The sequence below is a fragment of the Balaenoptera acutorostrata genome, chromosome 3 (genome assembly GCF_949987535.1).
Source record: "Balaenoptera acutorostrata chromosome 3, mBalAcu1.1, whole genome shotgun sequence".
NCBI lineage: Eukaryota > Metazoa > Chordata > Mammalia > Artiodactyla > Balaenopteridae > Balaenoptera > Balaenoptera acutorostrata.
Genome location: NC_080066.1, coordinates 169,178,207 through 169,194,317, shown reverse-complemented (window position 1 = coordinate 169,194,317; position 16,111 = coordinate 169,178,207). Strand labels below are relative to the sequence as shown.

Below are 16,111 nucleotides of genomic sequence, written 5' to 3'. Positions count from 1 at the left end.
GCCCAGGCTATTTTTAGACAATTGTGTTGAAAAATTCCCAAAGTACATGTAGCATTTCTTCAGGAAGAAAAAACAGAGAGGGTTAGTGGACTCCCCCTCCTTCGAGAGGGTCCTCATACCACCAGGGCCCTGCAGCTGCCCAGCCTGGAGTTAGGTGCTCAGGCCCTTGGGCCAGGGCAGGGCTCACCTTGGCCCCTCTTCATCCTGGGCTTTCAGGCGGTCTGGGGCACACACGATCACCCCAAATTACAGGTGGGAAGACTTAAGCCATGTGGCCTTTGTCCCCATTTTCAGTCTTCACTTACAAAAACAGCTTTTAAAAAAAGATTTTACTGGAGTATAGTTGATTTACAATGTTGTGTTAGTTTCTGCTGTACAGCAAAGTGAATCAGTTATACATACACATATATCCACTCTTTTGTAGATTCTTTCCTTGTATAGGTCATTACAGGCCATTGAGAAGAGTTCCCTGTGCTGTATCTATTTTATATGTAGCAGTGTGTATATGTCAATCCCAATCTCCCAATTTATCCCTCCCCCTCTTCCCCCGGCTTTCCCCCCGCCGTAACCATAAGTTTGTTTTCTACATCTGTGACTCTAGTTTTGTTTTAAAAACCCAGCTTTATTGGGGTATAATTGACAAATGATAAACTGTACGTATTTAAATAGTACAAGTTGGTATGATCTAGGTTTAAACTCATGAAGCCAGCACCACAATGCAGGCAGTGAACACACCCACCATCCCCCAAACTTTCCTTATCCTCTTTGTAACCCCCCACCTGCCCCCCTCCACCCTCCTCAGTTCCCTCCTGCTCCCGGCAACCACGAGTCTGCTTTCTGTAACTGATTTGTTTTCATTTTCTAGAATTTTCTGTAAATGGAATCATACAGTCTGCTCCCTTTTTTCGACTGGCTTCTTGAACTCATCATCATTACGTTGAAATCCATCCATGTTGCTGTGTGTATCAATAGTCCATTCCTTTTTTTTTTTTTTAATTGGAGTATAGTTGCTTTACAATGTTGTGTTAGTTTCTGCTGTACAGTAAAGTGAATCAGCTATGTGCATATACATATTTCCCCTCTTTTTTGGATTTCCTTCCCATTTAGGTCACCACAGAGCACTGAGTAGAGTTCCCTGTGCTATACAGTGGTTCTCATTAGTTATCTATTTTATTGCCAGGACTATCCCATTATGTGAACGGACCACAGTTTGTTTCTCCATTCAACTGTTGATGGCTATTTGAGCTGTTTCCAGTTTTTGGCTATTATGAATAAAGCAGCTCTGAACGTTCGTGGACAAGTCTTTGTGTGGACAGATATTTCCTTCTTGGTAAATACACAGGAGAGGAATTCCTGCGTAACTCTATGTTTAACTTTTTAAGAAACTGCCAATCTGTTTTCCAAGGTGGCTGCGCCATGTTACATTCCCACCAGCAACACCCAAGGGCTCCAGTTTCTCCACGTTCGAGCCAACACTTGTTATTGTCTGTCTTTTTGGTTATAGACACCTTAGTGGGTGTGAAGTGGTATCTCACTGTGGTTTTGATTTGCATTTCCCTCATGACTAATGATGTTGAACGTCTTTTCATGTGCTTGTTGGCCCAAATCGCACTTCTTTCTTAAATAAACTTTTAGTTTGGGGATAGTTTTAGATTTGCTGAAAAGTTGCAAAGATAACATAGATACTCAGATATCCCCTCACCCAGTTTCCCCTAATATTAACCCCTTCTGTTACCTGGTATATGTGCCGCAACTAAGGAACCAGCAGTGGTATATTGCTATTAAACTTTATTTAGATGTCACCAATCCATTACACCCATGTCCCTTTCCTGTGCCTGGATCCCCACACCACATTATATTGTCATGTCTCCATAGGCTTGTCCAGCTCGGGTCAGTTTTTCAGAATTTCCTTGACAGTTTTGGGGAGTATTGTCAGGTGTTTTGTAGAAAGTTCCTCGATTTGGGTTTTTCTGGTGTTTTCTCATAACTGGGGTTATGGGTTTTGGGGAAGAAGCCCACAGGGGTGAAGAGCCTTCTCATCCCATCCTATCAGGGTACATGCCATCCACATGACTAACCACTGGTGATGACCTGATCTCTAGGTTTCTCCTGCCAGGTTTCTCCACTGTAGTGTTATTAGTTTTCCTCTTTCCAAACTCTCCTCTTCAGAAAGGAGCTGCTAATTCCAGCCCACACTTGAGTGTTTAAGCTTCTCAAGCCTCACTTTGATTTGAGGATCTTCTATGCCAGGCACTTCACACTGATACTTCCCTTAATCCCCAGCTCTTCCACTGTCCCACTGGGAGAGGGTCCAATTATCCCTAAACTTGGCAATGTTTAAAGTTACAAAGGATCAGGGATCATTCATTCAAACCCTTCTTACCCTTTTAACAGATAAGGAAACCGAGGCCCAGAGAGGGAGGTGACTCACTTATGATCACACTACAATCAGAAGTGGTCTTGGGGCACTGGGTCAGGGCAGAGGTCTGGAAGGATGTCCTGGCCCAGAGTAGACACCTATTGGTAGATGAGTTGAGCATATGATGATTGAATGATAAGGACTTCTGTTTGTGATAAGGTTTCTCTGAGGACAACGCAGACAGCCAGGCAGGACACTTGTGCCTCCCAGGTACCTGCACAAACCAGGGAAGCAAGAATGGGTGATGCCAAAGGGCAGACCACCCCACACTACCCTGCTGTGAGCCTGGAATGCCCCCCAAGCTGGCCACACAACAGAAAGGCTGGATTCGGGGTTTCAGCTGCCTACGAACAACCTGCCAAATGGTCAGGGTCCCCATAGTGAGCAGACACAGTCACAGCCCACGGTGTGAGTATAAACTGGTAGGGTAATTTGTTCATACATATCAAGCGCATTAAAAGTGTTAATGGTTTTCGCCCTGGTTCCCACAGGGAGACCATGGATGGACCATGGAATCAGATGGATCCTGGATGGAATACAGCTTATGCTCTTCCATGAGTCACTTTATCACCCTGAGTCTCAGTTTTCCCATCTATAAAATAAGGGTAGATTTGAGAAATGCTTTTTTTTTTTTTTTTTTTTTTTTGGTGAAATTAGTGGTGTTAAAGTGTGCGTGAATCCACAATCAGGGTGGATTGGTTAGCAATATTGTACGGGTACCTCTAATGCGCCCAGTAACCTCTACCCCTCCTGGAGCACCTAGGACCAAACCGCCATCTAATTCTGTGTCCATATGCCTTTGAGGATTTTGTTGCCTGATCGGACCAGGAGGGAAGCTGAAGCCTGCCGTCAGAATCCTGTTGCATCTGCCCTAGCGGACTTTTCATGGGAGAGCTTCTCAGTGCCTGAGATGCCAGAGACTGGGGACCCCACCTAGCCCAGACCGGGTACCTGCTTTGGCACCTGCTTGCTGATGGTACCCTCTGTCTACGCCTCACATGCATTGGGGCACCAGCTGGCAAGGTGAGCTTGTGAGGGAGGAGCCGATAGCCCTCAGTGCTGCTAACGATTGGCCTCCACACAGAACCGTCAGACAGAATCTAGCAACTAGAGCCACCCACGTGGGCTCTGTTCAGTTTATAGACCACCTCACAGAATCGTGAGGGTTAAGTGAGACAATCCACAGAAAGTGTGTAGTGTGGTTCTTGCACAAACTAACATTCCTCCTAGAAGTCTATCCTAAGATAGATAATCAGAGATGCTGGAGAAAATGTGTATGTGAGTGGCTAAGAGCGTGGATTCTGGAGTCTGGTGACCTGGATTTGAACCTACCATGGAATCACCCAACCGTGGGCAAGTTTCTTCATCTTCTGAAGAAAGCTTCATCCCGCATCTGTACCAGTATCTGTAGTAATAGCATCCACCTCACAGAGTTGTCATAAGGGTTAGAAGAATTCATACAACTTTTAGATGTATGTAGATCTTTTAGAACAGTGCCTGGTGCACAGTAAATGCTCAATCAATGTGAGCTAGCGTTAATTATTCCATTGTATGTGGTGTGACAGGGTAAGACAACTTAAATGGCTGATAATAAGGGCCAGGGTTAAATAATAATAATAAGGGTTAAATAATTGACAGGGCATCCATATGATGGAAGGTTAGGCTGTCTTTAATTGTTCATGGAGTTTAATGACAAGGGGAAGATTAAGTGAAATGGTGTATAAAGTGTTACATACAGTATGATTTCACTTTATTAAAAATATACACTCTACAAATGAACTTATTTACAAAACAGAAACAGACTTACGGTTACCAAAGGGGAAAGGTGCGGGGAGGAGGGATACATTAGGAGGTTGGGATTAACGTATACACACTACTATATATAAAATGGATAATCAACAAGGACCTACTGTACAGCACAGGGAACTCTACTCAATACTCTGTAATAACCTATATGGGAAAAGAATCTGAAATAGATATATGTATATCTATAACTGAATCACTTTGCTGTACACCTGAAACTAACACAACATTGTAAATCAACTATACTCCAATATAAAATGAAAATTAAAAAAATAAAATGCCGTTATCATTCAAAAAATATATACTAATAGGAAATTGCTGGAAGACAATAGGCCAAAATGCTGAGAAAGTTAACACTAGATGGTAGAATTTAATGACCTTTACCTTAGTATTCCTGAAACTGTGTGTGGTGGGAATGAAAACTGTCTGCATTTTTCAGCAGAACAATGCACCCGCCATCCCCAAGATGTCCACGCCTGTGAATTTGTCACCTTAGAGAGCAAAAGGAACTTTGCAGATGTGATTATGTTAAGGATCTTGAGATGGGGATGAGATCCTGGATTATGCACTTGGGCCCAAAGTAATCGTAAGGTCTTTACCTGGGAAAGAGGGAGGTGGAAGTCAGGGTTGGAGCAGGCGCTATGATGAGGAAGATCAAAGGTCAGCACGATTCACTGCTCACTGCTGGCTTTGAAGATGGAGGAAGGTGTCACGGACCAAGGGATGTGGGCAGCCTCTAGAAGCGGGAAACAGCAAGAACGGATTCTCCCCTCAAGCCTCCAGAAGGAACACATCCTTGCCAACACTTTGACTTTTGCCCCTTAAGACGCATTGCAGACCTCTGACTTCAAAATTCTAAGAGAATAAACGTGTGTTAAGCCACTAAGTGGCCATTGACTACAGCAGCAATAGGAAACTAACACAGTGAGCATGTATTTTATAATCACACACACACACACACACACACACACACACACACACACAGAAAGCTGCGTGTTATTTTTAAAAAGGCAGAGTTATGGGTGAAGCAACTTCACTTCCACAGAGAGCCACGTGCACCTGCCAGTGCAGAAGGAGCTGCCCAGGTTCAAGATGTTAAATACGAGAAAATGAAGTTTGTAAAAATTCTTCATGAAGTTGAAAGCCAGAAAATTCAAAATACTGTACTGAAAAGTCTTGTGGTTTTTGAGTTCTATCTGATTGCTTAATGAATTTTATTTTTAAGACCACGATTGGCTAAATGAAAATATTTGTAAAAACTAATTTAGTAACCTTTGACCAACCATGTTAAAACAAAACAAAACAAAAACAACCTTGAGAGGATTTAAAGTGGGCCACATCTTTTCAGTTTAAAGAATGCTTTTTCGTCTTCATATGGTCAGATTGTCAGTTCCTTGCTGACAATGAGAGGATGGGCCCCCTTTCGCACACTGCCGGGCCCAGGCATCTAGAGTAAAAAGTGGCAGAACCACAGGCTTCTTGGCCACGGTTTACCCTCAGGAAGTCTGTACATGATCCTTTTTTAGGCAGAGAACCCCAGACTCCTACATCTCTCCATGGTGGGGGGGCCTTCCCGTCACTCAGTGTCACCGCCTCACAGAAGTGTCCCCTGGCCACCCCATCTAAAGTAGCCATCCACCCATTACTTAAAACTTGCTCCCAGCAGCGCCATCTATCCAGTAATTATTTATTTACTGCTCTGTTTGCTGTCTGTCTCCCCAGTCCCCACCTAGACTGTGACCACCTAAGGCCACAGGAGGTGCTCAAAACCTGGTAGCTAACAAAGGGGGATCGGCGGCGGGGGGGGGGGGGCCGCCTTCCCGGCAGCTGTACCTTCCTGGGTGCTGCTGAGGGGCAGCGGGGCTGGGGGCTGGGGCTGAAGCTCAGGCTGGAATCCCCTCCTTCCCACCATGGCCTTGGGGGTGCTACATGGGCGGGCCAGGCTTGGCTCTCACCGGAGAGTAACGATAAGCACAGTGGTGGTGAAAGTCATGTTAACACGGGTACCGTCAATGGGGCACATGTGCCTGTCGAGCGCTGTGCTTATTTTACACACACTCTGAATCTTTGCAGTGATCTTGTTCTGCCCATTTGACAGATGAGGAAGCTGAGACTCAGGACTAGTGACGGCACCCCCTCCCCCACCACCACAAGTTTCCTCAGAGAATGAGCATCCGGGCCCAGATTCAAAGCCCGGCTGGCCGGCCCCACGGCCCGAGCCCTTGGACACAGGCCCTGCTTCAGGCAGCTGCAGACGTGAGCTTCATGGCGCGTGTGGGCAGGGCTGGCTCTCCCCCTCTCCTGGACCCGGGGGCCGAGGAGGCAAAGGTGAGGGAGGCCACCAGCTGCACCCCTGCTGACCTGGCGCTGTGGGCAGGAGGCCTCCAGCCCAGGCCTCTCATCTCCTGCTCCAGGCAGAGAGGGAATGAAGCGCGGCGGGAATTGCCATGTGGCTGCAAATAGTTCTGTGTGGGAAGAGGGAGAAGGGAGCAGCCTGTCTCCCCAGGGACTCGCCTCACTCCAGGCAGGGGAGAAAGAGGGGCGTCCCTGCAGCGCACCCGGGGCCCAGGCACCGTGCTTCATCGAGGCTGTATTAACAGGCCCAACGGCGGTGTGAGGGGAAATGTCACCCCTACGTTGAGACAGGAGCTGGAGGCCCTTCTCCGCTGGCGGTGACGTGACCGGGCAGAGCTGGGATTCCAGCCAGATCTGTGTGACCCACAGCCCAGTGGTCACCAGGAAAGCCTATTGTCCTCAGGGGGCCAGGGGTCAAGCAGTAGAAGACGGGGGAGGCAGGGAGGGCCCTGGAGGCTCTGGGCGGCCCAGCTGGAGCTGCCGCTCCAGGCGGACGGCAGAAGGCACCCCTCGACCTGCCCGCCACCCCCCCCGGCCAGCGCCACTCTGGGCCTGAGCATCCAGGAGGAGTCCAGCTGCAGCCTGTCTCCCAGGCCCCTCGCAGTGGCCCCGTGGGGTGGCGGCCCCTTCCTGGCACTGCACACCCGCTACAGCTGCCTGCTGACTCATGTCTCAGCCGGGAGGGCAGGCTGGCAGGGGGGCCTGTCCCCAGAGAGGGACAGTGATTCAGGGTCACCCCCCGGCAGGCACAGAGCTGGAATGGGTCCCCAGGGTATGGCCTTGGCGGGGCGGGGGGGGGCGCGGGTCTCAGCCTGGCCCCCAAAGACCTTGTGGAGGAGCCCCTGCCTGCGTGAGACATTTGCAGGATGTCCTTTTCCTGGTCGCATCTGGCCGTGGAGCGGGTGGAGGCAGCAGGAAATGAGCTGACCTCGAGTGGGAGGAAGGCTGGTGGCAGTTCTGAGGGTCAGTCTCCTGGGGACCACCCATCCCCTTGTGTGTGTGGAGCGGGGGGGAAGGGGGCTGGGGTCCTCACAGCCTGGCACGGTCTGCCCACTGCCTGTCTACCCCCGGACGGGACTTGAGCATGGTCTCAGGAGCTTGTGGTCCCGTGTGTGGATGCTTCCAGAGCAGGCGGGAGGGAGAGGAGCCAGAGAGAGGGGCAGGGAGGGACCAGAGGAGGCCTGAGCGGGCTAGCGGCAATTCTACAACTCACTTGGTGCCCCCCAGTTGGACATGAGAGGTAGAGGGGGCGGGGGAGGGGGAGAGGGCAGGAAGGAGTTAGGCGGAGATAAAGAAGGAGACACAGTGCAGCGAGAGGCTCCCCGTGGGAGAGGCCGGGAGGGCGTGGAAGAGGGAGACGGCAGGGCACGGAGTGGCTGGTCCCACCTCAAACCCCCCTTCTGCTGCCCCCAAGCCTTCAGCCGAGCCAGGCTGCCATCTTACCCCGCGCCGGCGATGCCGGGGGAGCTGGGGAGGGGCCGCTGGGCTGGGGCAATGGCTGAGGTGGGAGTGAGAGGCTGCCCAACGTGCCCAGAGCAGACAGGGTGGAGGGCGAAGATCTCCAGAGTATGTGAGGAAGGTGCCTGGCTAAGGGCAGGACTTCTGGGGGGCAGATGGGATGGGGCATCCAAGGATGATCGTGTGACCACAGAGGAGCTCGGAGTGACCATCCGGAGGACTCTGGGGGCTGCTCCACGTGGTCACAGACATGGACACGCACAGGCTGTCTCTTGGGCCATGAACAGGTAAGGGGGGCAGGGGAAGGAGGCCTTGGTTCCCACCTGGGGAGATCCTGAGCTCACAGCCCTCCCTGGTCCTGAGAGTGAGCCTGGGACCTGCCCCAGGCCCCAACCTGGCCCTGTCCCCAGGACCCTTCCCCGCTGCTGGTGGTGGGGAGGAGGGCTGGCTCCCTTTAAAGAAGGGCATCCCCTCTCCCCTCACTTCTTCGTCCTCCCCTCCCTGGCCCACCTGCCCTCCCATTCCCCTCCAACTGGGGGGGAGTTGGAGCTTTTGTGTTCCAGCCATGACCTTGGGACCCAGTCTCTCTACCTCCTCACTCTCTTTTCCTGAGTTGGCATCATTCTCAGGCAGGCCATCCCACCTGGTGCCAAATGGCCACCCGCATCCCCAGGCTGGCATCCTATCAGGATGTCAAACCCAATAGAAGGAGATTTTTTCTAATATTTCCATAACACAAGTCCTAGAGGGGCCTCCCATTGGCCAAGTTTGGGCCACATGTCTAAACCTGAACCAGTCACTAAACTTGGGGGCTGTAGAGTTCTGGACGAAAAGGCTGGGCCCATGTGTTCATCCTTGAGCCATACGGGTGGAGACTGGGTTCTCCCAAGGGAGATGGGACACTATGGAGGGGACAGATGGTGGGCAGGCAGACAGCAGCCATCACCAGCACCCCTGTGCAGGCTGATGTGCGCAGGACTTTCCAAGGCAAGGTCCTGGCACACAGCCAGCCTGGGAGAGAGTGGCTGGTATGATACCTAGACCATTATCTTTGAGTGGCCCTGGCCTCTGCCTTCCCAGTCCTGACCTCCTGACCTGGGAGGGTCTCTTCCCACAGTGCTGTGCAGGACGGCAGGCTGGCCCTGACCCTCCAGCCAGGGCTAGCTGCTGCCCCTCTGAGCACCTGTCCTTTCCTGCCAGTGTCTCACGTTGCAAATTCCATGACTTATGACCACCCACAGCTCGAGGTGCTGCCTGGCAGGGCCAGGGCTAGAATTGGGATACTTACTTGCTCTGCCTACAGTGAGCTCTTGCCTTCAGTCTCTCTCTAGACATCAGCTGCCCCCTCACCCTCCTGCCTAGTGAGTCAGGGAGGTTGTGCCTAGCTTAGGGGGAGGGGGATTGAGACTTAGGGTGCCTAAGATCAGAGCTCAGGCTCTCCACACTTCCCTGGGTCCTGGCAGGGTGGGGTCACCCCACAGCTGCTCAGCCAAGCAGCTCTGGGGTATTAGAGAGGCCTACTCAAGTTCTCTCTGGTTCTTGATCTTTACTATTCACTCTGTTGGGTTGAGTCTCTGACTTCACATCTGGCCCCCAAACCTCTATATGCCCTCTCCTCACGGTGGCAGGGGGGCTACTGCAGTTCCAGCCTCACCTCTCAGGTTTAAGTCCCTCAGGAGAGTGAGAGTCTTTCCTTGCAGCTCCCACTCTCATTGGACCATTTCAGGTCACATGCTCATTCCCGATCCTCCGTAGAAGTGAATGCTAGATGTTGATTGGCCAGGCCTCAGTCACATGCTCCAATCCCAGGCAACATGGCGAGAGCTGGGAAAGGTGAATTCCCACACTAAAATCAGGGCTGGACCTCCTAGTTCCAAGGGCTGACCTGTCCAGGGCAGCCCCCAGGCGCCGAAAGCTCCCCACTCCAGGAACTGAGTCTTAACCTCTCTCGGGTCTGTGGGCTTTCACGAACAACACAAGCCATGGGTCCATTTAAAAATCATTTTATTATTAACTTCATCTTTCCATTTAGCCAAGTGTCTGTCATGTATAAGGAATGTCGGTAAATATTCCATTTGAAGCTTCTTTGTACATATTTCCATCGATAAATAAACTCTGAATTCACATAAAAAAGTTAAACTTAAATAACTCATATTTCCTTCTCTTGTAACAGGCATATATTGGTAAAATATAAATATTCTTGGACTCAGGCTTTGTTCTAAGTGAGGGCAGTAATTTATCACATGGTACAATTACTGACAACAAAACCAAGAAATTGTCGGCTGGTGTCCTGGCTTGGACGAGTACTGAGGCGGAAAACAGAAAATTCACATTTGGTTTCTGGGCCAAGGGTAGGGCAGGAGTGGTGATGGTGGGGAGAGAACAGTTTTCTTTATAGCTCTGATAAAAATAATCTGTTCTGCCACTGAATTTTAACTTTGAATATATTCTTCTACATTTGCAGATTAATTCCATGATCATTTTACTTAAAACTCAAGATGTCAGCTAACAAAATGTGGCACATGGTCCGTTTTGAACAATGTCAGTAGATTCAGAAACTATCACTGGGCTGGCGAAAACGACAACAGAAATGCACGTGGAGAGCGATGATCGGGGGTTGGTTTGGTTAGTCCACTGTGGTCAATCGCACATTCATCCAGGGCTTTTGTGCACACACTCGACCCTCAGCGCCCAGGCGGGGCCCCCTTGGCCTGGGCGGCAGTGAGGCTGGGGCGCTTGCTGCTCAGAGCACGCGGGGGATGATGGTGAAGGGCACCGCGGGGCTGCTGGCCTCCAGCTCCAAGGCCGTCAGGAAGCACTCAGTGGCCGCCGCGTCGTTGCCCTGAGCTTGCAGGACCTCGCCCAGTCCGTTCCAGACCTCGTGGGCCGTGGAGTTCACCTGCACCGCGTCCCGGAGGATCTTCTCGGCCAGACTGTAGCGGCCCAGCTGATGCAGGATCAGGGCCTGCAGAGACAGACAGACAGACAGACAATCAGAGAGACTACCACTCTGCACTCCTATCTGTCCTTGAGTTTCGGCACGTTCCTTGGAGGGAGGCATGCATCTCCATTGGGCTGGGCACGACATAAATTCAAATTCTTCCTGCACTCGGGGCTAAGAGTCAAAAGAATCGCTCGAACCATGAACTGTATGAAGCTACCAATGTTCAGCCATTTTTGAACCATAAAAATGGCGATTTCAAAGGGTTCACCAGGAGCGAACCGTTTGGATCGGCCATGGTCTGTACTGATTCAGGGGCGTCCTGCGTGTAACGGCTGACACTTGCCTGCATAGAAGGGTGTCCGCCAGCTTTTATTTTTTTTAACCTCAAGAAATGTCATCTGTGGCCTTACTACCACAACAATTAGAACAGAGATTTCTAGTTGCTCCTCTACCCTACCCTAGGGTCCCCTACCCTAACCACGCCCCCGATCTCACTGTCCCCTGTGCACTCCAGGCTTGGCCCCTGCACAGCTGTCATTTTAGTTTTAATCAGGGCGTATGTGTTGGTCCCCAAATACTTTATCATAACCGTGTTTCCAAGTTGTGCATCTCTGCAACTGATGTGTTTGCACTCTTTCATCCAACAGATACACTCTCATTTACTCAACGTCTCCCTCACGGGGGAGACATTTAGGCTGTACCCAATGAACGTCTTTCCAGACAGCCCTCTGTGCTCTTTTAGACGAATGGATTTCAAAGCTTTTTTTTTTAGAAGTGATACGCTCTATCTTTTTTTTTTTTTAATTAATTAATTAATTTATTTTTGGCTGTGTTGGGTCTTCGTTTCTGTGCGAGGGCTTTCTCTAGTTGCGGCGAGCGGGGGCCACTCTTCATCGTGGTGGGCGGGCCTCTCACTATCGCAGCCTCTCTTGTTGCGGAGCACAGGCTCCAGACGCGCAGGCTCAGTAGTTGTGGCTCACGGGCCCAGTTGCTCCGCGGCATGTGGGATCTTCCCAGACCAGGGCTCGAACCCGTGTCCCCTGCATTGGCAGGCAGATTCTCAACCGCTGCGCCACCAGGGAAGCCCCTCAAAGCTTTTTTTATAGCCCCGGAAATCTTTGGCTAAATGGAATCTTACTGCTCACGCTCACACATTATGGGTATAAACAGACAAAAAGGAACTGCTGGGGGTAGGACAAGGGGGGAGGGGCCCAGAGTCCCCAGTGGGCTCCTCAGAGGCCCTGGACAGGCTCAGTGGAACCAGCTGACAACCATTTGGAGAGCCTTCCTTTAGGACAAATTTCCCCAAAGTGGCGTTACTGGGTCAGAGAATAAGACTCTTCAGGGTTCTCCAAATATTTTGCAAATGATATCCCCAAAGGGCGGCATCACGTTTTTAGCCATCTACAGAGTTGCAGTGGTCCGTCCCCTGCCCCACCCCCGCTATCATTACTCTTTATTTTTACTAATTTTGTAAGTGCAGATGGTCCCCTCCTTGTCAAAACCTGCATTTCTTTTATAACAATTGAGGTTAAATATTCAATATTTCCCATGCCCATTAGAAGACATGCATCTGTTACCGTAATTGTCTAAAGTCTGTTTTTGACTTTTGAGGGGTTTTTTCCTTCTGTGAACAGAAGTTTTTAGTTTTTTAAGTTGAATTTGTTGATCTTTGGTTATTGATTGATTGATTGATTGTCACTTCAGAGCTTAGACAGTTATCCTTTCAAAGAACTGACATGCCTTGGATTCCATGTGTTGGGATCTGACTTCTCCCCGTGGTTGTCCACCTTCCCCGGCAGATAGGAAACCTCCGTGGGTCTCCTCTACGTAGCTGGACACTAGCTACTCCCCCCTCCCCTCATTCCTGTGAGGCACTGCCTTTGTCACACAGTGAATTATTGCAAGAGATGGGGGGGGTGCTTCTTAAATTTTCCGATGAGCTACACCACCTTCCTTTCGCATAAGCACCGTGCTGTTTGGATTTCCTTATTCCACATTAGGATTGAACAGGTGGGATTAGAGCCTTTCCTCATCGCTCTTCGCTTTCAGTGTATTTATTGACAATCTTGCCCTGTACTAGTCCAGATGAATTTAAAAAATCACTTTGTGGTTTCCCTCTGGGAGTTGAATTGTACTTGCATGAAAGCTCTAAGAGCGTGGAGAAGCCTAACACCCTTACAGTGTTTTGTCTTCCTAGCCAAGAATGTGGCCTGAATCACTGGTCCTTCAAATCTCAGCCCTGTACTTTCTTTCTGTGGCTCACGTGTGGCAGGGGTGAGCCCTCCCTGGTTTCCTCCAGGCTGTACTTCACCAGCAGGCAAGGGGCAGAACCAGGCAGAGTGCAGGGGCATAACGTGCAGCCTGGGCCAGGTAGGCCCCCTCCAAAGGGCTCTGGCCTCCAAGATGAGCTCTGAGAGGGGGTAGGAGGTGCCCTCAACAGGCGGTGTCCAGGCCCCGAGGGCTGTCCGGCTGACCTTGCCCCGGGCGTGTGGCCCTGGGGGTGGTGTCTGAGAGCCACAAAAGCAGTCTGACTTCCCAGAGTCACCTGCACCTATGAGCAGCTGGCACGGGAGCCGTGAGGCCAACCCCGGAGGAGCTTGCGGTCAGAGGGGCCTGGGAGACCCACGGCCCCAGCGCAGAGTGTGACGCCTCAGCTCTGGGAGGGGAGGCAGCTCGGGGAGGCTCCCTGAGTGAGGAGGGAGAGGAGGCCTCAGGCCAACAGAGGCTGCAGACTTCAAGGTCAGGTCCAGCCTCTCTAAGAGGCAAACTGCATGCATGTCCTTTCTTTTTTTTTTTTAATTAATTAATTTATTTATATTTATTTTTGGCTGTGTTGGGTCTTCGTTTCTGTGCGAGGGCTTTCTCCAGTTGCAGCGAGCGGGGGCCACTCTTCATCGCGGTGTGCGGGCCTCTCACTATCGCGGCCTCTCCCGTTGCAGAGCACAGGCTCCAGACGCGCAGGCTCAGTAGTTGTGGTTCACGGGCTTAGTCGCTCTGCGGCATGTGGGATCTTCCCAGACCAGGGCTCGAACCCGTGTCCCCTGCATTGGCAGGCAGACTCTTAACCACTGCACCACCAGGGAGGGACCTTTCTTATTAACATCTAGATACGCTGTAACAATGTCCACCCTGGAGTCCCTGGGTACGAGTAGGTCCTGGACTGGATCTGCGAGAGCTGGGGGCTCCGGGGGGGTGGCCAGGGCCAGGCAGGAGGGTGTTCCAAGCTTCAGAACAAAAGAGGTGGCAGAAGCCAGTGCTCGCAATTAGGATTTTACTGGGCTTCTGGAATTTGCTCTCCTCAGACTGCAAGGCCTTCTCGTTCTGCAGTGAGCACTGCTGGCTTTCGGCTGCCTTCCTAGGCTGGTCAGGGTCAGGTTCGCTGGGACTACCTGAAAGCACCTCCCCCACCACCACCTGTTTGCACATGAGGCCACCGCAGGGAAGCACTTCCCGCGTCCACAGGGTTTTCTCCTCACGGCTCCCTCCCCAGAGCACCCACTCCCTACCCACCCAGGAGGGGATAAGGGAACAAGGGCGGACTTTCGGTGTGGACCCGGGCTTCCTGGCAGGATGAATATTAATAATAAGAACGGCAGCGAGTGCTAACGGTGTTTATCGCACACCAGGTCCTGCTCCAAGTGCCTAGTTCACCCGGGGACCCCAGAGCAATTTCACACAGGCGTGGCCAGGACACAGAAGCACCTGCGTGCAAGGCCTGCTTTTATTGCTGCGGAGAAAGAGCCCACAGTTGAGGAGCACCTACTATGCGGTGGAAAATATGCTCACGCACTGGGTCCTCCTACCCCCATGTTGCAGGTGAGTATGCCAGGGTGCCTAGAGGCTCCGGGTCTCTTGCTCTGGCATAAGCTGCCTACTGCAGAGCCGGGCCAGAACCTGCGTCTCCCAACTCTTCGGGCCTCCCTGAAGGCCATTCGGGTGTGGAGTGCACGGTGGGATGGGGAGTAACCGCATCCCTCTCCCGGGTGGCGCCCCCCCTACTCCGGCCGGCACACCCCCTACTCCGGCCCTCCGCCCTCCGCCCTCCGCCCTCCGCCCTCCGTTAGAGAAAACCTGACAGCTTGACACCTGCACTTCCCAACCTTGAAGGTCAGGTGGAAAGAAGGGGAGCCCACTTTCCCAGGACGTGAGGGCTATGCCTCCTTTCTTCCAGCAGAGGTTATCAGCCCCAGCTCACGCTAGAACATTCTGATTTAGCCAACAGAGAAATGAGAGTAGGGAGGAGGGTCTGGGTAGTGGCAGCAAACATCGGCATTTAAAGGTTACAGAAGGAGCCCTGTCGTGTTCCTTCAAGGCAAGACTTTCTCAATGCATCAAATTATTGAACACACACCTTTTCTGAGTGGCTCTACCAGGCAGGGAGGCACAGATTGCGTGTTTGGCAAATGGTGATGGGGACAAGCCACCTGGTAAGCCAGAAAGAGGCATGCTTGGTTAATTGGTGCAGGTGGAGAATATAACTTAGGTCCCACTGGCTCTGCTGCAGTAGAAGCAACCTCGTGCTGTTTTCTTTCTGTACCCAGAGTTTTTTCTCCCCGTCGGGCACTATGCTAGACACTTGAACTTGGCTTTGGCTCATCTCCTATTTCCTCCACTTTAGATATAAGGAGACAGGTTCAGAAAGGCCAAGTGTCTGGCCCATGGTCACAGGGCACAGGAGTATGGAGCTTGCAGGCCAGCCCAGGTCTGCCTGAGGCCAAGGCCCCAATCTCCCCACCTCGGCTTCTCATCCGCTCGCTGCTGCCTCTGTCGCTTTAAGAGACAAGCCCGGTGCCCCTCAGGCACTAACCCAGTTACATCTGAGCAACAGTAAACGTGCACCTGCCATGCCGTCTCTCCCTTCCACTTTCTCTGACCACTGATGGCTGGCTCTGTCGCTCCTTCCCACGGTTACAATGGGGAGGTGGCTCTTCTCCAGGGCACAGCTCTTCTCCTGTTTTTCTGCTGTTTGCGAGCATCCTGTATATTCACTCAAGGACCGGAAGGCTTCTTGCCTCCCTTTGGTGGCCCACAGGCCAGCTGTGATCTTGAGGCTTGGGGTGGCTGCAGCCGCCAAAGGACTGGGGGTCCCGTTAGCTGGAAAGCAGACCAATGAGATGTGGAGACCCAGG

At 51.6% G+C, this 16,111-nt stretch overlaps 1 protein-coding gene across 7 annotated transcripts in view; it reads right to left on the bottom strand.

Annotated features, from left to right (window-relative positions):
* Nucleotides 1-10,022: 10,022 nt before the first annotated feature.
* The window catches only part of TTC7B (tetratricopeptide repeat domain 7B), a 241,342-nt gene continuing 235,253 nt past the window's right edge, over nucleotides 10,023-16,111 (bottom strand). For all 7 annotated transcript variants that reach the window (XM_057542438.1, XM_057542439.1, XM_057542441.1 and 4 more), the window contains one exon: nucleotides 10,023-11,000. In XM_057542438.1, coding sequence (XP_057398421.1) covers nucleotides 10,779-11,000 — 222 coding nt within the window. In that variant the 3' untranslated portion in view covers nucleotides 10,023-10,778. The remainder of the gene's footprint in view (nucleotides 11,001-16,111) is intronic.